General features: G+C 35.7%; 3 protein-coding genes across 6 annotated transcripts; all 3 read right to left on the bottom strand.

Annotated features, from left to right (window-relative positions):
- Positions 1-774: 774 nt before the first annotated feature.
- On the bottom strand, positions 775-5,369 carry LOC112773234 (OVARIAN TUMOR DOMAIN-containing deubiquitinating enzyme 6). Of its 4 annotated transcripts, none has more exons than XM_072225839.1 (10): positions 5,132-5,369; positions 4,905-4,935; positions 3,969-4,821; positions 3,156-3,317; positions 2,927-3,004; positions 2,193-2,271; positions 1,968-2,113; positions 1,692-1,757; positions 1,431-1,602; positions 775-1,165 (listed from the first exon to the last, which is right to left on the bottom strand). In XM_072225839.1, the coding sequence occupies exons 3-10, from the start codon at positions 4,641-4,643 to the stop codon at positions 966-968; spliced, it is 1,578 nt and encodes a 525-aa protein (XP_072081940.1). In that variant the 5' UTR covers positions 4,644-4,821; positions 4,905-4,935; positions 5,132-5,369; the 3' UTR covers positions 775-965. The 4 variants fall into 4 exon arrangements, with proteins under 4 accessions (XP_072081940.1, XP_025674089.1, XP_072081939.1 ...); XM_025818304.3 differs by having other exon boundaries at positions 1,968-2,125; positions 5,132-5,360; XM_072225838.1 differs by having other exon boundaries at positions 775-1,162; positions 1,968-2,125; positions 5,132-5,360.
- A 9,733-nt stretch (positions 5,370-15,102) lies between these two features.
- LOC112771506 (casparian strip membrane protein 5) lies at positions 15,103-16,643 on the bottom strand. The gene is made up of 3 exons (XM_025816272.3): positions 16,089-16,643; positions 15,841-15,964; positions 15,103-15,664 (listed from the first exon to the last, which is right to left on the bottom strand). The coding sequence occupies exons 1-3, from the start codon at positions 16,412-16,414 to the stop codon at positions 15,446-15,448; spliced, it is 669 nt and encodes a 222-aa protein (XP_025672057.1). The 5' UTR covers positions 16,415-16,643; the 3' UTR covers positions 15,103-15,445.
- A 399-nt stretch (positions 16,644-17,042) lies between these two features.
- On the bottom strand, positions 17,043-21,260 carry LOC112771505 (mitochondrial fission protein ELM1). The gene is made up of 10 exons (XM_025816271.3): positions 20,733-21,260; positions 20,392-20,636; positions 19,560-19,656; positions 18,628-18,777; positions 18,391-18,517; positions 18,183-18,295; positions 18,026-18,089; positions 17,850-17,943; positions 17,595-17,703; positions 17,043-17,454 (listed from the first exon to the last, which is right to left on the bottom strand). Exons 1-10 carry the CDS (start codon positions 20,937-20,939, stop codon positions 17,353-17,355), a joined length of 1,308 nt encoding a protein of 435 aa, XP_025672056.1. The 5' UTR covers positions 20,940-21,260; the 3' UTR covers positions 17,043-17,352.
- Positions 21,261-23,143: the final 1,883 nt, after the last annotated feature.

The following is a 23,143-nucleotide window of genomic DNA, read 5'->3' as shown; positions in this document are numbered from 1 at the left end:
ATATATTTAACATCTTAAATATAAAAAAATATACTTACATTAAAAGTTAGCATAAAATCTACCACTGTATATTTTTATTTATTTATATATATCAATTCAGATATTTTCTACTAAATAATTAATTAATAAAATAATCAAATTTATTATAATATATAAAATAATTTTTTTATAAAATATTAAATATGTATTTCTAATTTTCTATATACAGCATAATAGTTAATTGATGGCTAATTTTTATCGTATGCTATAAGTGGCCTTGTAAAAATATTTGATACATTTTATGTGATAATAATGAGAAGATTTGCCAATGAGTAATAGCTCAAATAGCATAATCTCCCCATACTCAATTAAGAGGTTGCGGGTTCGAGTTTCATATCTTTGGTAAAAAAAAAAAAAAAAATATGAGAAGATTTAAAAATAAACTCAAGTTATATTACCGAAACATCAAAGTGATCAAAGGCTGAACTCTGAAGAGAAAGCGGTACACACGTGGACACGTCATTATATTAATAATGGCTTAAGTTGACAATGGCTCCCTTAGCAGATACATTATAGTCCTTAACACTATCTATCTACAATGGGTTCCTTAGATACTAACTTGCTACTATGCTAGATTCAGGTTCAGTTCCTAGATTTCTTAAATTCCTTAGCACATGCAATATTAGTTGACCATTGATATAATTATAAACCACTATCTGGTGGAAGCAGTCATTTATGTTCATTGTTTCAATTCATATGTATATTTTTTCGCATCACACAGCACACAGGAACAAGTAAATGGAAGCAGTTAATCTTTTTATGTAACTATTAAAAGTGGAAGTATATTATTTCCTCAAGTTTTTCCTACTAACAGTACTACTACACGTGGACAAGAGCAAAGGCATCTAATTCTAATACAAGATATTTATTTATTCATTGATATATCTAATTTGGATGTAATCGAAAGCTCAGAGTTTTTTTCTTATTTATTCAGCGGCCTTTCCTTTGCGTCTGCTACTAGTACCAGTTTCCAGAAGGTAACAGACCATAGAATCGACATCATCCCCAAATATGCTGTATGCCTCAATAGCTTGAAGGTAAGTGAATCCCATACACATTAGAAGTTGTATGCTGCTGCTTTGATTTGTGTCCTGCTCTTTTCCCTGTTCCATATTCGATGACCCTGCTACTCACGTACACATTAAGCACACTTAGCTTATGCATTCCAACTTTCAATCACAAGGGTACAAATCATAATATCTATACATCATCATTTGCAAAACAAAAACTTGCATATCAGATAAAGGGGAAATTTTCTAATTGCTCAAAGTTTTATTTGATTTCATAGTTTATGAAGGCCTTAAACACTGCACCAACCTACAGAAACTAAAATAACACTATCTTCGAAGCAAATAGACCAACTAGTAGGAGAGTACAGAGTAGACACTCACTAGCTCCAGAAGAAGATGGCTCGGCATTTGATGTAGATGACTCTCTGTGCCCAAGTTGTTGCTTAATACCCTCAGCAAGATACTCAGCACGAGAAGCTTCCATCACAGAACGTTCAATTTCCTTCTCTGTGAGCTCAAGATCAGAGTAGAACCGTCCCTCAGCTAAAAGTGCCTGTAAAAAGAAGTTAGGAAAAAAGGGTGTCGTCAACATCAACTGAAATATAGAAACCATGTTGACACTTTGCAATTTGAAATACTTGCATTATCAATCTGATTGTTTTGTTGAGCTATGATAGCAGCCTTGACTTGATCTTTGTCAACATTTGTCTGCATTGCACAAAAAAAAGGGTACAATTAGCCAACCAATATAGTGAGAGAGATATAACAATGATCGGTGAGTCAATTTCCAAGTTGCAGGGTCATTTTCATAGGCCTCATAAGATCCTTGCTTAAAAGCGATGTTTTATAAATATTTAATTGATGTAAAATTCAATCTACCCATATATATATAAAAGAAGTGTGACATTAATTACTTACCCCACGAAGAGAGCTGAACCCAAGTCCAATGCCAACTGTTGGGCGCCGTGGGTCAACCAGGGAGTTATAATGATGTCCGTGGTGATAACTAAGCCGTATTGGTGGTGTGTCAGTGTTATAGCTTCTTTGAAATATGTTGATCGGTTCTGCATCAACAGCTAACATTACTATTAGCAAATAACTTACAAACCACAATCACAAGAGAAGTATAGACAGAAGCAATACCTGTAGAATAGGAGTATATATGAATTGGGCGATTATACATTTCACAGATGGCTTGGATCTCAACATTGTTACCATAGACCTGCCAACAAATGTAGGGTTAAATAAAAAATTTAAAGTACCTATCTACACATACAAACCAAGTAAAACTGCATGTAGCATTAAAATGGAATATAACCTGACATGGTAATTGAAATTTAAGAGGAATCAGAAAGATTGATGGGTTGCACACATAATAATTTGGATTTTATCTTGCCATATTTCAATTCAATAATCTTAAAGTTGCACAAAATGTATTATGATTTAAAAAATCATATCATTCAGCAGTCTATCGCATGAAATTGGCTATTTCCACATATTTCAAAAGTCAGCAATCAGCATGAGCACAGCCATCAGAGACTAAAAGCCAATATTTTACTCTATTTAACATATACAACTTTACGAATAAGAATAACCAACCACTTCTAGGTTAGAACTAAGATAATTGCTCTCAGAAAAGGGAAATGGCAAGTGACTGAATGGAATACAATTTATAGAAATGTAAACTGTTTTGAATTGAATTAAAACTACAAAAAAACAGCAACAAACTAAAAATGCACTTAATATCCAAATGCAAGAACTAAAAATCCACAAAAACTGTGGAGTTGGTTTATCTTATCAGCTAAAAAACAAAACAAAAAATAAAATAACAGTACAGTACAGAAGAAAAGCTGCCCAAACTAAACCGTGATCCCTACCTTATCTCTTCTCTTCCTTTTACAATATGACGTGAAGCCTTCTGTTATAAATTGAGAATAGTGGTCTCTCTCCTTTTCCTGAAGACATAAAACCAGTATTACTTATCTTACACCATCAAAGTATTTAAGCAATAAAGTGATAAAGATCCAAAATATGGTGATAGGAACTAGGGTGCAGATTTGTAGTAAGGATGAAAAGACATATATACATAGTGTAGTGTTATCATACCATGTAATTTATGCACAGCTGTCTGACGTCATCATATAATTCAGAGTCCCCATACACCTGATCTGCAATGGCACGGAAAAGGCAGTTTCCATCCTCTAACATCCTTTTTACTTCATAACCTTTCACCCTTCTAATATCAATTTCAAACTGTCGCTCTTTCTCCTGAAATGGATGTTGATGTCATTTGATGTAAAATGATTATCTCAATGATGGCCATTAAGAAACAAAGTTGCATTAATAAGGTGAAGTAATAGCCTTCAAATAGAAACTTTGTTCCCTGATATATAAATATGCAATGCAATATAATGCATTATAAAATATCAAAGCAAGGGATAAAGATTTGATCATACAACCACACCCAAGATAACCTTCAAAGGAAATATTGCTAAAGATCTTTGATGAATAGGTTGTATTAGGCCAGTGAGTTTGAGTCATAGCTGGGAAGAAACAACAAAGGAACAATTCTAAACCCTGTTGGGCTTTTTAGACTAACTTATGTGTGTACTTCACTTCATAGTTATCCTCTTCACAAAATGTGGTTATGGAACAAATAATCACCTCATTTGAAAAGAAGTATTCTTTGAATCAACCCACGAATATCAAGACATAGGTCAAGAGATTCCTGTGAAAATCAGGGCAGACATGAGACTATCATGTGATCATGTACCCGACCTATAGTGGGGTAAGGATTTGTTGTTTTAGTATTGTTTTATCCACTAATCCGCATACAACAACTCAGGATAAAGCACTGTGAATATGAAGGAAAGGATAAAAGAACAGATAATGCGTATTCACTTAATAAGATAAACTTACCACATCATCATAAGAGGACCCCAAGCATGGATTTTGCTCGTCAGCACTATTGTACCCTTCATTTTCACTATGAGCCCTCGGAGATGATGGTCGAGAGCCCGCAGGTGAAGTCCTAGCCGAAACCACAGGCCACGCAGCTGCTTTTCTAGGTGATCCTAAATGGACAGCATTTGAAGTCCCTGATACATTCCTTCTTGTTAAGTTATTTGCAGAAGGCTTAGGCGGCGGAACAGGTGGCGGTGGTGGGTGCGAGCTACCGCTAGTAGTATCCCCAATACAGGCCTCAACATCTGATGCAGGTTTTTCTCCACCCAACCCTCTCATCAATTCTTGGTGGACCACAGCATCCTCTTCTTTAACATCTTTACCAGTATCATCATCAGCTACTTCATCACCTGAGACGGTGTGACTCTGCTCTAACCTAGGACCTTCCAAGAAACCGTCATCACTGTTTGCCTTGCCACTATCACTGGTCCCACCATACTCCAAAAGATCATCACCAACAACCTGCTCCGCCGCCTCCTCTCCACATTCCTCATCCTTTCCAGCTGGAGGAACAGGCAAAGCCGGCTCCGGCCGAGGCCCTGAACGGCCCTGATTCTGATTCGGGTTCTGGTTAGAACCACTACCTGAAGAACCCCCAGAAGACCCTCGCTGAATCAGTATGCGAGTCATCGTTAATCAACCCTACCTACACTTGCCAAAATGCAACCTTTTCTTTCTGCAAGAACAGCACTGCACCGCCACCACCGCTTTCTTCTTTCCCAACGGTATGTCGCGTGTTCTAACCTTGGCCGAACAAGGACCGTTATTTCTTCTTCTTGCAAGCCAGTTCCTTCACGGAAAACGATCTCTGCATTTCCGTAAGAATTCTCATCAGACCCTAAGATTGTATGAAGAAAACAAAACCCCCTCTTTTAGGAAGTCGAATTTTACCCAGAGGTATTCACAGCTTCGCGACAGCAATCTGCAAACAAAGTCACCGTTACAAGAGAGATAATTAATCAAATTAAATGCACATGTTGTCCTTCTGAGGAGCATAATAAAGACGGATGACATAAGAAAGAGAAAGAACAAAAAAAGAAAGCGCAGAAATTGGAAGCATTAGAAAGAAGAAATGAAATTTGAAGCGGAGAGAAAGAAATGGGAGGTAAAGTGTTCACCGGAGGGAATGCGCAGCGATGATCGCGAAGAAGGAATTGAAAGATTAGGGTTTTGGTTGTGTATTGATGGCGATGGTGAGAGAAAGAGAGAGACAGAGAAGGAGAAGGAGGGAAATGAGGTGAGGGGTGAGAGAGAGAGAGAGAGAGAGAGAGAAGGGGGGGAAAAGTGGAAAACTGAGAAGCGAAGGGAAGGATAGAATGTTTTGTTTGTGAGAGAAGAGAAGAGAAGGAGACGGAGATAGAAAGCTCTCTGCTTTTAACGGTGGATTAACCTCTCAATACGACACGTGCTGCATTTCCACACTTAGTGGAACACACAACACTCAATTTTCCACTCTATAATCTCATTTTGGATCAAATTTATATTAATTCAACTATTTAATTTTAATATAAACTATTATATATAATTATTTAATTCCATTTTTTAATGATAATTCAAAATATAGTTATAAAGAATACTATTTATTAAGGTGATAATATATAATTAAATTAATATATATTATATTTTTATATTATTAATTTATTAAAATTAAATTCTTAATTAAATAGTAATTGAGCTTTGTTTTTCATTTTGTTATTATTCGTTCAACCTTTAAATACATTAAACTTTCACTCGATGTAAATTTTGGACATGGAATAGTTGTGAATTTTTTTAAATATTATTTATATATTAAAATTAATTATCAAAATTAATTATTATATATTTTTATATAAATATATATAGTTTAATTTATTTTTAATATGTATTTTATATTTCAATATATATTTTATATTAACTAATAATTTTAATGACTAATTTTAATATATACCTAATATAATAAAAAAATGAGAGAGAGGAGGGAAACACCGAGTGAGGTAGAAATAGGGATCCTAAAGTTTGGAATCGAGAAGAGTATCTACGTTTGGAAAACGATTCTTTCTCTGTTTTTATCACCAATTTGCCACAAGATATTTCTAAGAAGGAATTATTTCAATTGTTCCATTGGACGGGGCGAATCAATGACATATATTTAGCTCGGAAACTGAAAAATGAGAAGGTGTTCTTGTTTGCATTCGTTCGATATACGACGAAAGGGGGAGGGGCGATGAAGGCTATAGCAGAAATGCATCATACAGGTATAAGGGGGAAGATAATATCCGTAGGTGAGGCTAAGTATAGAAGGCCAAGGGAGGGGATGACCACTGGGATACGAAAGGGAGATATTGTAAGAACGGATATAGAGAACAGGCAACCAAGGAGAGGCAAAAGTCCTACAAGAGTGGAAGAAACAAGGAAGGATACATCTGTCAAGGACCCGCATGGAAACGGTTGGACGAAGAAGGTTGAAGTTCCAATAGCAAAAGAGAATTTCGATTGGCTGCTGAGGAGTCTAGTAGGAGGAACGACGATGGCCATTAACTTCAAATCGCTACAGAAAGCGCTCAGAAAGAATTTTCCTCAAGTTGTTGAAGTCAGAGAACTTAGAGCGTACAAAGTCTTGTTAGTTTTTGACACTGTGAAGAATGCAGAGGAAGCGTTCACATTCAAAATGAATAGTTTCCTGCAATTCTTTCATAGCGTATGGAGATGGGAGGAATCGGAACGTAGTGAGACTAGAAGAGTTTGGCTAGAATGTTATGGAGTTCCTTTACATATTTGGTCAGTGAAAACGTTCAACACGATAGGCAGCTAATTGATACTTGTGCATTTGACGTTATCAAGGAATGGGTGCATATCACTGTAGGTACTAGTGGTTTTGATGTCTTTGTAAAGGAGGTGGGACATGAGGTATATGGAGATACTTGTTTGTTGGAACGTGCAATCGTTAGGCAAACATGTGAAAGCTCAAATTCACCTCCCGGTGGAAGCGCGACGATGGCGACGACATGGGATCCGGCGGCTGAGCTCCTCATGGAACGGATAAATGAAGAAGATGGGGATAAGGGTAGAATGGTAATATCAGATATCTTTTTGAATGAATGCAATCTAGAGAATTCAAAACAGTATCAAATGCAACAGAAAATGGATTATTCAGAATAAATGGAATTAATGGCGCGACTGATTGTAAGGGAATTGATATTTATGTGGAGGTTGACTCGAAAAGAATGGATACAGATATCTGCGTTGATAAGGGAAGTGGGACCAAGAGAGCTGAGATAATTGTCCAAGGGGGGGAATGCTTTGGGTCTGGGCTCTAATGGTTCAGAGGCCCAAGCACAATGCTACAATTCCTGCCTCCTGAAGAGCCACAAAGGAATTAGGCCTACGAATGAGAACCGGATGGAATGTGAACGCTTGCCACAACTGACCGACAAGGAAGGTGGGCCAGGTCATGGACTGGGCGTGTGCTTCGGTTCGAGCCAGGCGGGTCCGTCTTTGAGAGCTGCTGCTCCATGCGGAATGGGTTGCGCAACTCAGCCTACCCAATTCCCTGATCACGCAGCTATGAGAGAAGGATGCCCGCAGACCATTGAGCAAGGGAGGCATGATAAGGATGCACATATCGGAAGCCAAACGCAAGGATACTGTAACGTTGTTGTGGAGGGCCGGGTAGCGAAGGTGTATGAGATGGGACAGGACAAAGTACAGGCAGTGGACTAGTTGAATTGCAGGAGAGCGAACCGGGCAACCCAGGGAGGCCAATGGGTGCAATCTCAGGAAGAGGAGAACAATGATGTAGAAGTCGGAGCTGGAGACAAAGCTGGGGAATGTGAAATTGTTGAAGAAAGGGTTACAGAGGATGTAGGATCCAATGCAGGAGAGGAAGAAACAAATCAAGATGCTGATCAGAGGCTTGCGCAGAAATGTCAGTTAACCGAAAATAAAGAAACATGGAAATTGGCAGTGGAGTCTGGTGCGATTTTTTATGATGAGAAAGAAGACATAATGGCAATCTTACAAAGTTAAAATGAAGCTATGGCGGCAAAAAGAAGGATAGCAAAACAAAAGGAGAAAGTTAGGAGGAGTAGGCCCAAATAACATAACAAGGTGTGGAAAAATTCCTTTAAATGATTTATAGTTGTTGGAATATTAGAGGACTAAGGGAGGATGGAAAATTGAGTATGGTGAAAGAGTTAAAAAAGAAGTTCATATTAAATATGCTAGGTTTGATTGAAACTAAGAGGGAGGAAGTGACTAAATTTGATGTAGTTCGATTGTGGGGTTGTGACACGGTGGACTGGGATTATGTGGAATCAGTAGGAGCCTCTGGCAGTTTATTATTAATGTGGGACGATTTGTTGTTTAAACGATTGAACTGTTATAAAGGAGATGGTTGGCTTTGCGTTCAAGGTTTGCTGACAAAAAAAACTTTAGTTATGCATTCTGTTTGGTGTATGGAGCACATGTCCAGAGTGAGAAACTGATGATGTGGGAGGAGTTAAGCTATATTGTGGGTTTATGTCAAGTTCCGTTTTGTTTCTTGGGAGACTTCAACGAGATACTAAGGTTAGAGGAAAGAAGAGGCACTGCTAGTTTACCGGCATCTGCAATAGACTTTAAGGAATGGTGCAAGATTTACAGCTAGTGGATTTACCGCTAACTGATCGAAAATTCACATGGTTTCGAGGTCGTTCTTGTAGTCGCATAGATAGGGTTCTGGTCAGTGTGGAGTGGCTGGAGGAGTTTTCAGATATTCGGTTGAGAGGAGGACCTAGAAGGCTGTTAGACCATTGTCCGTTGATTCTAGAAGATGCAAGACTTAGTGCGGGTCCAAGACCGTTCTGAAGCTTAGGTGATGAACAGTTCACTAGTAAGCTGAAGGCCTTGATGGTACCGCTAAGGAGATGGCACAAAGACAATTTTGGGGACATTGACGATAGGATAAAGAAGTTTGAAGAAGAGATTAAAAAGATTGATGATATGGTTAGTGTTAGTAGTTATGATGGAATATTGGAGGCTAGATGGAAGGCTCTTGTGACTTGTTGTGCGAAGTGGTATGCCAGAAAGGAGATCCATTGGAAGCAGATGTTCCGATCTCAATATGCTAGAAATATGGACAAGAACACCAGATACTTCCATAACTTAGCATCGGCTAGAAGAAGGAACAACAGAATTGACTCCCTAGTAATTAATGGCAGGGTGGTGAGGAACCATGCCAGAATAAAAGTGGCAATTACAAGATTTTATAAAGAGCTATATCGACAGGAATATACTCCGAGGATTGGACTTCGTGATGGGTTGGTAAAGCAGATTAATGAAGACGAGGCAGCAGAGCTAGAGGTGATGCCATCGCCTGAGGAAATACGAGAGGCAGTATGGGATTGTGAGTCCAGTAAAGCGCCGGGTAGTGATGGGTACAATATGAACTTCATAAAGAAATGTTGGAGTGAGATAGGCAAGGAGTTTACTGAAGCTATGTTGGGCTTTTTTCAAAGTGCGAAGCTACCATCGGATGCGAATGTAACATGGGTGGCACTAGCTCCAAAATTTGTGGCAGCTAAGGAACTTAAAGACTTAAGGCCAATTAGTATGGATGGTTGTGTATATAAGGTGATATCTAAAGTCTTGGTGAGAAGAATGCGGTCAGTGATGCCAGGTTTAGTGGGAGAGACTTAGTCTGCATTTGTAAAGGGTCGCAAAATACATGATGGTGCTCTCATTGCTTGTGAGACGGTCCAATGGTTGAAGTTGCGCAAGAAGCAGGCGGCAATTATCAAACTATACTTTCAGAAAGCTTATGACAGAGTGAGATGGAGTTTTGTGGATGTTGTGCTACAAAAGATGGGTTTTGGTCTTAGATGGAGGGCATGGGTGAAGGAATGTATGACTATAGCGTCTATGTTGGTGTTGATTAATGGGTCACCATCCAAGCCGTTCAGGATGGAGAGAGGTCTTAGACAAGGAGATCCTCTTTCTCCTTTTCTATTCGTTCTTGTGGTTGATCTCTTGCACAGGATGGTGGGTGAGGCAGTTAGGAATGGACGCATTTCTCCACTGTTGGTGGGAAGGGATAATATAGAATTGTCGCATCTCCAATTTGCGGATGACACAATCTTATTTTGCCCACAGGATACGGAAACAATACTGAACTATAAGAGGCTCTTGTGTGGTTTTGAGTTGATGTCTGGCCTGAGTATTAATTTTGATAAATCAAATCTGATTTCTGTTAACTGTGAGCAAGAATGGGTGACAAATATGTGTGGATTATTGGGATGCGCCGAAGCTAGTTTACCTGTCAGGTACCTAGGAATCTCTCTAGGTGCAAAACCCCCGGTTGGTGAAGACCTGGAAACCGATCATAGATAAGGTGAAAGATAAGCTCAGCTTGTGGAAAGCCAAGTCCCTCAACAAAGCGGGCAAGCTAGTTCTCATAAAATTCGTTCTAAATAGTCTATCGGTTTACTACTTAAGCTTGTACAAGATGCCAAAGGCGGTTGCAAAAAAGATAATCGGGCTACAGAGAAGGTTCTTGTGGAGTAAAGAAGATGGGAATAACGGTATACCACTTGTGAAATGGGAGATGGTGCAAGCTCTGAAAAGGTTAGGCGGTTTGGGGGTGGGGAATGCATTAATCAGAAATGCATCACTTCTGTTCAAGTGGTGGTGGCGTTTTTCGAAAGAAGATTGTCCGTTGTGGAAGAAGGTTGTATGCTCTTGCAATCATTTGAACCCTTTTGTAATATTATCAAAACAGCCATTACTGTTAAAGGGTGGCTCGTGGAAAGATATTTGTCAGCTTAATATTAGAGAGCCACAGGCAAGAGGTATGATGATTAATGGCTTGGCTATAGAGGTGGGAAATAGCAGACGTATTCGTTTCTGGGAGGATGACTGGCTACAAGGTGGTACTTTGAAAGATAGTTTTGCAAGACTTTTCTCTATCTCAAATCAACAAGGATCCGTTGTAGGGGATTGTGGGTTCTGAGATGGGATAGAGTGGGTGTGGAACTTTCAGTGGAGGAGAGAGTTATTCCAATAGAAATTTGAGTTGCTTAATCAACTTCATGAACGATTACGACTAGTCAGAATGTCGCCTAGTAGAGAGGATGCAATTGTATGGAAATTTGATAAAACTGGTATCTTTTCTACTAATTCTTTTGTGCAGGTGCTGCAGAAAGAGACTCTCTCGAAAGACATTACAAGCTACAGCTTCACTAGCGCCATTTGGAGAGGATTGGTACCTCCAAGAGTTGAACTCTTTGCGTGGTTTGTTTTAGTAGGCAGAATCAACACTAAAGAGAGGCTGAGTAGGCTAGGAACCATACATCATAGCGATAAGATTTGTCTTTTGTGTAAAAAGGAAATAGAATTTGTGCACCATTTGTTTCTTAGTTGTGATTTTACTTGGCAGGTGTGGTGTACTTGGTTGACGTGTGCAAATAGAGCGTGAGCTATCCCGAGGATGGTCAAAAATCTATTTGAGAGTTGGATTGAAGTGCCTAGACGCAACTCTGAGAAAAAGAAGTGGTTGATAGGGTTCTTTACTATTATCTGGAACATTTGGTTAGAACGAAATAACAGAATTTTCCAGAGCTCTGAGACAGGTGTTGATGGCATCAAGAATAGGTCGTTTATGAGCTACAGGGATTGATGTGGTGTTGATCCATTTGGTTGTTGATGGCAATGTTAGAGATGACAGCAGATTATATCTATGTCTTTATTTTAGTTTTACTGTTGCTTTCTTGTTCCTACTTGCTCCACTTTAATGTGTCGAGTTATCTCTCTTCAAAAAAAAAAAAAATTAATCACTTTATTAACTTGTCAAAAAAAATTAAATGCATGTATTCAGCTCAATAATATTTAACTGTATAATTGATATTGTTTTGGTAATTTAATCAGACTTAAAAGTATAATTGCTTAATTGATAGCAGTGCTGCTATTAGTACAAGAGGTTTTACTAAAAGATTAATGATTTAAACTCACCAAAAACCATTCAAACAATCGTGCACGTGAATTATACGTTTTTTTTCTCTGTTTTTTTTTGTATGTTTCCTCCTTTTTTTTGGTATTGCTATTGTTGTTAATGTTTTTTTTTCTTTTTTACTCTTCTTCTTGATATTATTGCAGATTTTTTATATTTTTTTGTTTGTTTTTTTTTCTATTTTTCTTATTTTTATTCTTTTTTGAATGGATAAAACAATAAAAATTATGAAAGGAAAAACCAAAAAAGAGAAAATGAAAAAAAAAATGACAAAGAAAAAAAAGTAGATAATGAAAAAGAAGCACATAATTTTTTGTTAGAAAGTATAAAAATTTATTAAGATATTATAAAAAAATTTTCATACAACGCAAAAAAAAAAAATTCCGATATTTCATACTACATAATTAGAGTGATGAAAAAAATTTAAATATCCTCTTAAAAGAATTTAAAAATTAATAAAGCTTACCAGAAATATACACACAAAAATTTATAGAAAATTAAAATTTTAAACTAATATATAAAAATTTATATGTTGATCACATAAAATTTTTGTGTTGTGTACTGAAATTTTTATATTTAATAATTTTATTGAATATATGAAAAAAAAAAATAAAAAAAAAAAGAAAAAAAATATCACACAAAAGAAGCTTTTGGATAAACTTTTATCAAATAAGTCAGATTATTTCTTAAAGAAATTAACCTCATTTATTATTTTTTCTATTATTATAAATTTGAAATAAAGAATTTATAAAACAAAAAAGAAAGGATTTCCAGGACTCGCTAGGCATCTATGTTTCATAGTATTTTTTTACTATGATTTTATGGAAATTATTATGTTACAATAGAGAATAAAAGCAACACAAAATATATATTAAATTAATCTGTTGTTGATGGCACGTGCCACCTTAGTGAGTGTGAGTCGTTAGCAAGTATAGCAAACTTAGCATGGTAACAAAGAGTGACATGGCAAATTTCACTTTATGTTTGGATTGGGCATGGGAGATGTGGCTGTTAATAATAGATTACTTGCTTCCTCACCACTGAGAGGTGTATATGATCTAACCCGATTTGAAAATTCGTTCCAATATGAATATTTTAGAAATTAATTTAGTGTGATTTTATTTTTATTAGGTAAGATCTCAAAAATAGATCTAGATATTGTTTAAAATTATATTCGAGATAAATTTGATTTTATTTGATTTATGTGCATTTTAATAGAATTAAAAAAAATATTTTTTAAATTAATTTTAATATTATGTTATATTAATTATAAGTTTATTTTTTTATTTTTAATTATACTTGTTAAATTAGAAAATAGATAAAAAAACATCAAATTAAAATTTATAAACAAATTCAAGTTTAAATATAGATATCAAATTTTCAATAACAAATTTTTTTTATAAATAAGTACATTATAAATAAATTTTTTTATAAATAATTTTTTAATAAATTATTAGTAAAATTTTAAAAGTCCAATTTTTATCCAATTTTAATTCAGTATAATTATGACTAGAAAATATTTAGATTTCATCAGATTTAAAATTGAGTTAAAATCTAAAAAATAGAGTTGATATATCTTTAGTACAGAATCCAAGTTAAGACAAACCTAATTTTACTTAACCTATGTACACCCCTACTCACCTACTCACCACCATGTATAGCTGCTACGTGGTGGTATCGCCGCCACCTTTTTACGAAATATACACTATACGTTATTTAACACAATGACGCAATTGAACAATGTGGCAATGAGTGGCCACTTCTTTTATTCGCACTTGGTTTAATAATAGAATTTAGTTTTAATATAAAATTTTTTATATACTAGTATAATTACAATATTTTTATGATTATTTATATAGTTAATATATAAAAAATTTATTTTTTATTAATATATTATTACATAATTAAACATATATATATAATTATTTTACACTAATAGTATATTAAAATTAAATTTCTAATAATAATAATAATAATAATAATAATAATAATAAAAATTTAATTTTTATGTATCAATAGTATAAAATTATTTTATACAAATGTTTAATATTAAATTACTACATCACTAAAAATAATTATTTTTTTAATTTATTATTTAAAAGATCATCCAAATATATAAATTTAATAATTGAATAACCTAAAAAATTATTTATATTGTTAGTACGTTAAAATTAAACTAATAATATTAATTAGTCATATTTTTGCTTAGCAATAAACCAATAATACTATTCTTATTCTTTTGTTAAATGTAAAATTGATCAATTGGCAATCAACCAAGTGTTGTACCTAAAAGCATAGAGCACACATATTTATTCACTAAATAACCCAATTGCATGTGTTGATAACCTTTATAAACTGTACCATTAATGAAAATTATGACAAATGGCCACTACTCCATTTGCATCATGAGCCAAGTATAAAATAACATGCATAGGTTATAGGATATGATGCACGGATACTAACATGGATATGGCACGTAATTTTAAAATTTTATATGATACGAGACACGTATACATATAAAATATAAAATATTTGTTAGATAAATTATAATGATATTTTGATATTTTATTGATATTAAAATATTTTTTGTTTTAATAAATAATAATATATACTATATCTAAATTTATTTTAAAAATATATGTTAAGAATAAGACACGCTGACATGTGAATATGTGATGGTATTTAGATTATTAGATACGTCCAGACGTATTCGGAGAAGAATTTTTTATTTTTTATTAAAATACGGTTGAACACATCAGACACGCGTGTCGGACGAGTGTCAATGAGTGTCAATGAGTGTCGTGTTCGAAATGTGTCCGACACGCGGTGCTTCATAGGTTATAGGTATACTAGATGACAACCTAGACTTAGTTATGATACAATGTAGCCGCAAGTTTATCAAATTATATAAAATTAATATATTCGAATATAATTTTGTATTTGATTTTGGCACTGACTAATAAAGCTGAAAGAACGAACTTAGATAGAAGTCTAATAGTTTAAAAAAGTGGAATGGTTATTTTTAGCGCTCTATATAATAATAATCATTCATGCAGGCGTGAAGCTTAGATATAATGCTTTTGTTGAGTTCAGTTCATACTATCATATTTTCATAAGGAAAAGTTTAGAGGCCCAGCAATGTTTGTGTTTTTTGTCAGTTTTAACCATTAAAAGAAAAGTGAGTAATTTCTCACCATTAGATGTAATCTCACACCATTAAAAACATTATTGATGGCCAATTAATGGTTACAAAATACCAAAATTGCTGCCCCTAGCATTGCTCTTTTCATAATAGTGTGTTTTTCATCAGACATCACTTTTGTGGACATTACCATATATGAAGTATTAATATAAGGAGTCACTGGAAATCACAAAAAAGTTTGAACATGATTTTACACACAAGACAGAGAAGTTAACAATAGTTAGGAGTAACATGTAACAATCACAACCATCTCCATCCCTTTTTCAAGTTTCAACCACCTCTTTTGAGGGCCAAAGAGGACACAAAAATCAAGAAAGACAAGAAAACCGCCGCGACAAAAGAAACAACCACCGCCTCGCTGGTAACCTGGCAAAAGTCCGTGAACTGCTGACAAACAGCCATCCAGTTGGCGTCTTGGCTGCCGTTGTGAGCTAAGTATACAACAGCAGCAGCAGCTGAAGCAGCTGCTATCACAAAGGCCATCATAACCTGCAATTTTGATCATTTCTCTTTCTAGTTAAGTGCATTACATGAACAAATTCATTATATTGATATCATGAATGGACGCATTGTCTTTTCGCATTGTTGTTCTCAAAAGCTTAAAGTAATAAGAAGAGACACATAAATGGTTATATATTTAATTCGCATATTGAGCCGAAGCTTACTGTATCGATGATCAATAAGAGAAGCCTTGGCCCTGCTGCAAGAGGCCTAACAATGCAGACAATCGAGAATGGCAGGGAGAGTACGAGAAATCCAGCCACTGCTGCATTTGCTACCACAAAAAACCTGCTTGTAAAGACCAAAGTTAATAGATGATATTGAATTTTTGAAGAATTCTATCTGAACATAATATGACTAATCAGACAGAAAATGGGTTCATATATATAGTGACAGATATGAATAAACTTACCGGAACATAGGAAAATCATCCCATTGAGCATGGAACTGAAAGAACTGAGTGAAGAATGGAAGAACCTGTTCATTGTTCCCCATAAGGATAGCAGCGCCGAAAGCGGCCCCAATAGCGCCAAGCCTCAGGATGAAGTCTAGGATTGCAACACCCTTTTTCCATCCACCTCTTTGGAGTGGGGTGGCTTTTGTTGAAACTATGGGTGCCAAAGGTTGAGCATCCTCAGCAATGGATTTGCCTTTGCCATTGTTGGACCTTGTCCTCTTGGATTGTGGCTGCGGCGAGGTAGCTGCCGGTGCATCAACCTCTTTGCTGGGCTCCATCATATGATATTGCAGTGCTCTTTTTAAGGGTATGGAAAAATGGTTTTCTTTTTCTTGGAATGTGATCTAAAGCTGTTATATATATATACATAGATGTGAAAGACGGTTGTACCATTCAATTAACAGAGTTAGTTTGTGTAGATTTTTACATTTTCGTGGAGTTGGGGTTTAGAATTTTGTTCTGATCATGTTTCTGACTAAGGAGTTGTTAAGAACTTACTTGCTCCAACCCGTACCAAAAGCATTTTCCTATGATTTCGTCAGGTTCTTAGTGCTAATCTCATGTGACAACTTCACCTACTAAATTTACAAATGATTTGACAAACCAATACGTGCAGAATTCAAGAAAAGAATATTAGAAATAAGAGATAGTACCTCAAGTACCATACGAAGGGATTTGTTAACACGTTGATTGGGAGAGTTCATGCATATGTTTATATCACAATTGCAAATTTGCCACGAAGTCGGTGTTTTCTTTATATCGTAGTTAACAGACCTACCTGGTATCGGTCCTTAGTAATCTTTCTCCTGTGACCGAAGCTTTTAGCATAGCTTAGAACAACATAATCACAAGATGCAGAAAGACCTGATAGCAAATAGGTGAAATAGGGAACCGGAGGATACTATAGAGTTTAAATAATCAGAGTTTTTCTTTATTATTCACCTTAACTGAATAAAATGCCATTTTGGCATACACGTATGCCAACATCCTCTTCTCATTTTACAAGCTGCAATCATACAGCAATCCGTACTTTACATTATATCCTCAAAAATTGACATGGTCGAAACTCAAAAGAATACAGTATAAACATCCCATCAACGTTTCCTATTTGTGCTATAAAAGGCATATGTTCAGGAATTTCCTTACGAACGACAAGGGGTTCCTACCCTTAAAAAAAAATATAACAAAATTTAGTATCATGTCCACTAAGAAATGTACTCTATGTCTTCAGTTTCCACCCTCGTGCAGCAAGCGATTCACAGACCTTTTTAGCTGCATCAGCAGTGTCATTCAGGGGCGGATAGCTCCAACTTTCTGATATCTGAAAATTTAAGGAAACATAACCAATGAAACAGTAGCAATGGAATGGAATGCCAACAATGCAATATATATATATATATATAATCCTTCTGCATAATTTTCAACCCTTGAATTTGATAGATAAGTAAAAGAATAACTTACATCTTCTGAACCCGTAAAAGGCCTGACAACCCCTCTTTCTCTCAATGATTTGTGGAATTCTGTGAACTTCCATTTGCACCTCTCAGCTCCGATAACATAAACAGGCTTCCTGTGGGAGGAATGAAATTGTTTTCTTGTGAGAAAAGGTATGCCAGAAATTAAAATTGAACAATAAAATTGAGTTTTCAGTAAAGTCATTTAGTGGTTAGGTAAGCCAAATTAATTGAACTGTAAAAATACTTCTAACAAGCTTACCCAGTGCTGCAAGCTTCACTTATCATGCTCACAGAATCTGCTGTGACAACAAACGCATCTGCCCAAGCTAGATGCCCCAAATGTGGGTTTGGTTCTGAAAATTGTGCTCAATTGTCAGAGCTTACTATCAAAACAAATCTCTTAACAACCAAATCTAAACCAGAATAAATCTTTACCTTGTCCATCCCAAATATGAACTTTGGGATTACCCCCAAGTTCCTTCAATATAGTATCTGACACCTGTTTCAAAGGCAAAAGAAAGAGAAGAGTGAGTCAGAGATAACAAATAAAATAAAATAAAATGGATATTGTATGAACCATGGAATGACTAACCTTTTGTGGTGTTCTCTCTGAAAAGGATATTCTCACACTCCCGCAACTAGCAAGGACATTAAGCAAAGAGGCTGCTAACTGCTTTGCAAGATCAACACCATATCGACAGTTTCCTGTATCCATAATGGAAATTAAGCAAATTACTACATTCTTTTGACCATTGCAGTTTTAAACACAAATCCTGAAAGACAGGCATAGTAGAAATTACTTGTTGGTCCTCCAATGTTGACTACAAGCAAGGGCTTAGGAACACTGGCAAACACATCATGCCATGTAATGGCAGCATTACGGAGTGAAGCAAAATCTATTTGATGTAGGGCTCCCACGGTAAGAACCTGAGTTTTAATTACCACATATCAATCCTCAGAAATAGACAGTAGCTAATACCATAGATGAAATCACAATTTCTCAACTTCAGTACATGCACATGGAACATTATACATACCACATGACTATCTGCAGGCTCGCGTGGAGTTATCCACCTTCGAAGAACCCTAGGAACTTGTTTCTGTGCTTGTGGAGTCAATGGATAATAATCATGACGAGGTGTAATCACCATGTCAAATCTGTGCAAATGCACCCTTGGATGTTGTATCTACCAAAGCAGAAATAAATTCAGACTAAATATCAAGCCAATCTTTATTATTAACGATAAATATCAAGCAAAAATAGAGCAGAAGAAAACATTGCTACATGCAAACAGAGACAAGGTAATACACAATCCAGCATTGTAAGGAGCAAGCACATCTTTATTATTGTTAGTTTTGGAAAAATTAAGTATACACAACTGATGGTCTGATAATTAAGTATACAAAACCCCGTATGGTCTGACAAAGCAAGGTTCTCATATATTTTCTCACCTTGAGAGAGTCAAATGTTGGATTTCACCATTGATTATACTCATTAGTGGGTGTTATATTTTCGTTAACCTGGTAAATCAATAGTGAGGTCCAACACTCAACTTTCACAATTGAGATGATCCATTCCCAAAGGAAAGCTAAGCGTCCTGCAGATTCCTGTCAAGAACATCCCAGGGAATAGTAGAACTAAACAACCTTAAAGAGTGAAAGTACAATCACCTTAATGCATTGAACTTATTTTATTACTATATCATCTTACAGATTGTATTTCAAAAGAACAAGTAAATTAGAAGCTATACCATCAAAGAAAAATAAAAACAGGGCAAACAAAAGTATCACAAGGCAAATTGACAAGTGCTTGACATCATATAACTTGAATCATAGTGCTTATCTATGTATTATGGTGCATCAAAACAACATCTAGAATATAATGCACATGAATTTATCATACCAACTAAAAGGATATCTCAGCAAAATACAATTTAAAAGAAAAAAGTTATACAGGAGATTCGCGGACCTGAACGACAAAAACACTCTCAGATGCCAAACGTTTTATCGAACTTGCAGTAGAAATGGTGTCCCTTCCAGATGCAACCACCAACAACGGTCCCTCCCTAGATGAAAAAAAAGCATCATTTATATTGTTCTTTCTATGATACAAACTGCCAAATATTTTAAGCATGCAAGACATGTATGTCCCATAAACCACTTAACAGACACTAAAAGGACACCTACGGGGTTTTGCTTTAGATGAAAAGTAATCAGTTGAAACCATAGAGGAGAAAATTAGGGAGCTCAATTTCCACAACCTCATAGTTTATCATATGTGTGCATATATTTCCTCATCCTCTAATAACACAACATGGAATACTGGTGGATTCCCTTGGGGTTAAGAAAGCCTAGACATAATGGTGAAACTACCATACAGAAGCCTATAAAAAAAAAAAAACCTTTTCTGAAACGTAGGAGAACATATTCATCTTAGCCTACTTATATTCCAAGACTTGGTATCAAATTTGAGAAACACCAGCAAAGATAATCCTCTACAACTCCATAGTCTCTGTTATACCGAATATGATTGAGACTACGAGAGTGAAAAGCTGAGTTAACTAAGGGACTGGTGTCCAATTTTCATGCTTCAAAAACGCCCCTTGTTCTAAATGTCAACTACATAGATGTTCTTTGATGGTTATAAAGCTTTTTCCTCATAACTTCCAATAAGTTACTATTTGAAGTTAGAACCATTCTAACTTGTAATTCATAGCATACAATAAGACAGATAACTGTATAATGATTGGAAACAAGGATAAGAACGATTCAGTTATAAAGAGGGAACAAGAATTCAATACTTTTCAAAAGAATCACGAGCCAAATTGACTATGTGCTTGACATCAGCCTCTAGAACCGCCAACAATCCTTCAGCAGCAGAGTCACTGAAACCATTTCGACCAAGCTTGGCGTGTTGTAGATGAGATTTGAAGACAAGTTGGGAGCAAGCACGGAATATCCTTATGATATAATCGATCTTCTTGTGGAGAGACACCGGAAGCCATTGAAGCAACTCGTTGATTCCACCCTTGGGCCTCGTCACACGCTTCACGAGTCAAAATCACAACGAAATCAGTTAGAAGAATTTAGAAAAAGTTAGTTGCAGAGAGAGAGAGAGAGAGAGAGAGTTGGGAGAAAGTACATAGAAGAGGTGGTTATCAGAGAGACCAAGGGCTCGAACCAATCCGAGGGACTGATTCTCAGAGGAAGGGAAACCGTTGCCGATGACGACGGCGCGGCGGACGATGATGGCGGAATCAAAGACGTCGGGAGTAGACCTGGGGGCGGTGGGGCTTGGCGGCTCAGGAAGCTGAATTGGCCTCATCCACGCTGATTTCATTCCATTCATTGAATCTTCCAAAGCATCCCACACTCAAATTCGAAGAAGAAGAATGAATGAATGAAGAAAAAGGTTTTGTCCTTCAAGTCTACACAATTTCACTTTCACTTCCCCTCGGTTTGTTAATTACTTTGCTCGTATTTCGTAAATGACAAGCAAAACCAACTCTGCTGATTCTGTGTTTCCTTTTTTGGGTCGCTAACTGGCGATTCATAATATATTAGCGGGTAAAGGCACGAGGCCCATGGGCTGAAAACCACTGCTAGTTCCTTCTTCTCGGAATTCTGGTCTTTTTAGCTCTATAATTTTCAATTCTACTAGGTATCCTTTAAAAGTTATACAATATTTTGCCTTTTATTACAATAATTTAAAAAAATTAAAACAAACACATCTAAAAATTATAAATAGATTTAGGCCTAGTTTGGATAACTAACTTAATTAAGCTCTTTTTGATAAAATAACTTAAACAATAAATAACTCTGTTAAAAGTAACTTATAAATAAGTTATTTTGTGTTTGGATTTTTAACTCTAAAAGTGCTTATTTTAAAGAAATGTAATGAAAAATAAAAGTATTATGAGAGAAGTCATTTTTTTTAACTTCTCTATAAGCTCCAAAATAGCTTCTTAAAAAGTTGCAATTTGGTTTTGAAAATTGCACCCGACATTAATACTACTACTTTTCATAAGTCAAAAGTGTAATGAAAAATAGAAGTATTATGAGAGAAGTCATTTTTTTTAACTTCTCTATAAGCTCCAAAATAGCTTCTTAAAAAGTTGCAATTTGGTTTTGAAAATTGCACCCGACATTAATATTACTACTTTTCATAAGTCAAAAGTTAAAAAAAGCTACTTCTAGAGTTTTCCAAACGGACCCTTAGTATCTTTTTAAAATTAAATACACATTCAAAATACAAACTAAATAAAACTAAAATTTAAAATTTAAATTTCAATTTTAAATTTCTCTTTCAAATTTAATATATTTAATTATTAATATATTACAATTTAAATATACATCCAAAAATCAAATTAGTTAAAATTCTAAAATAAATCTTAAACCATCTTAAATCACTAGTAAAATCTTCGCTTCGTAAAGATCAGAACTGCAGGCTTCTCCCTCCTCATCTGTGGCCGCTCGTCTTCTCCCGCGTTGCGCACTCCTCTGCGACGATCTCCTCTTTCGGCGACGCGTTCCTCCCCGCGACGCGCACTTCCCCTGCGCATACCCCCGCGCCTCCTCCCTCGATGGGCTCCTCCCCGTCCCTGGTCTCCTCCCTCGCGCTACGCACAACCGCCCCCCTTCTCCAGCGCCTCCCCCTGTCTCCTCCCCCACGGCGCACTCCTTCTGCCTCTGGCAGTTCTGCTTGCAAATTTCTAAAAAAAAATTGGTTGAGTTCATTCATGAAGATATGCTATCCTTTTTTTCGCTTAATAAAAAGTTCTATTTTTTAATTTATGTATAATATTGGAAGTGTCTGTGTTTTTTCTTTTTTTTAAAGGTTAAATTACACAGTTGGTCCCTACACTATCAGTGAAATTGTAAATTAGTCCCTACACTTTAAAAGTTTATAATTGAGTCCCTAAAGAGAATTAAAATTTGCAATTTAGTCCCCGCCGTTCAAAAAGTGTTTGATTTACAGAATATTCTCAGAATATCCTGTATTTTGAACATGTGAGCTGCACATGTTTGCAATAGGGACCAATTTGCAACTTTAGTCAAAGTATAGGGACCAACCGTGTAATTTAACCATTTGAAAATGACAAAAAACTCTCTAGACTATCTGAATCCACCTACCCCTCCTCAGCTCTCTCACTCTCAGTTTCTCACTTTTCAAAATGGCACCCCAACCCCAACACTCTCTGTCTCTCATGCAAGATTTAATTCATGGCAAACTATATGTGACTAAACCCTAATTTCTTAGACCTTTTTAGTCTCCTCTAAAATTCATTGACCGCCAATTCCTTGGTCACTTAATTCCAATTAGAGGGTGAAGTTCAATTCTAGTTATATGCCACAAAAACCCTAATTAACCAAATATAAGGGGATTATATATCACGTAAAATATATATTTCCTAAAACTAAATAATATATTTTTCTTAATATATATTTTAAATAAAATAAAATTTAAATCAGAATTAATAGGAGATTGCATGCTTGCTTCTTAGAGAGTTGGGGACCACTTGATTCCTTAATAGTCCACGCCTAACTTGAGAA

This window comes from Arachis hypogaea, chromosome 18 (assembly GCF_003086295.3).
Source record: "Arachis hypogaea cultivar Tifrunner chromosome 18, arahy.Tifrunner.gnm2.J5K5, whole genome shotgun sequence".
NCBI classification, from domain to species: domain Eukaryota; kingdom Viridiplantae; phylum Streptophyta; class Magnoliopsida; order Fabales; family Fabaceae; genus Arachis; species Arachis hypogaea.
The sequence above is the reverse complement of the archived record's forward strand: the minus strand, read 5'-3'. Positions and strand labels throughout refer to the sequence as shown.

Bases quoted from the DNA above. Each gene is read 5' to 3' on its own strand.
- LOC112771505 (XM_025816271.3), bottom strand. From the start codon at position 20,939: ATGAATGGAATGAAATCAGCGTGGATGAGGCCAATTCAGCTTCCTGAG. The intron at 20,637-20,732 runs GTACTTTCTCCC...TGACTCGTGAAG, and splicing joins CTGATAACCACCTCTTCTAT to CGTGTGACGAGGCCCAAGGG. The intron at 18,090-18,182 runs GTTAGTCATTCC...CCTTTGAAACAG, and splicing joins CAGAGAGAACACCACAAAAG to GTGTCAGATACTATATTGAA.
- LOC112771506 (XM_025816272.3), bottom strand. From the start codon at position 16,414: ATGATGGAGCCCAGCAAAGAGGTTGATGCACCGGCAGCTACCTCGCCG. The intron at 15,965-16,088 runs GTAAGTTTATTC...CTTTACAAGCAG, and splicing joins GATGATTTTCCTATGTTCCG to GTTTTTTGTGGTAGCAAATG. The intron at 15,665-15,840 runs GTAAGCTTCGGC...TCAAAATTGCAG, and splicing joins TCTTATTGATCATCGATACA to GTTATGATGGCCTTTGTGAT.
- LOC112773234 (XM_025818304.3), bottom strand. From the start codon at position 4,643: ATGACTCGCATACTGATTCAGCGAGGGTCTTCTGGGGGTTCTTCAGGT. The intron at 2,272-2,926 runs GTAGGGATCACG...ATTTGTTGGCAG, and splicing joins AAAGGAAGAGAAGAGATAAG to GTCTATGGTAACAATGTTGA. The intron at 2,126-2,192 runs GTATTGCTTCTG...TAGTAATGTTAG, and splicing joins TATATACTCCTATTCTACAG to CTGTTGATGCAGAACCGATC.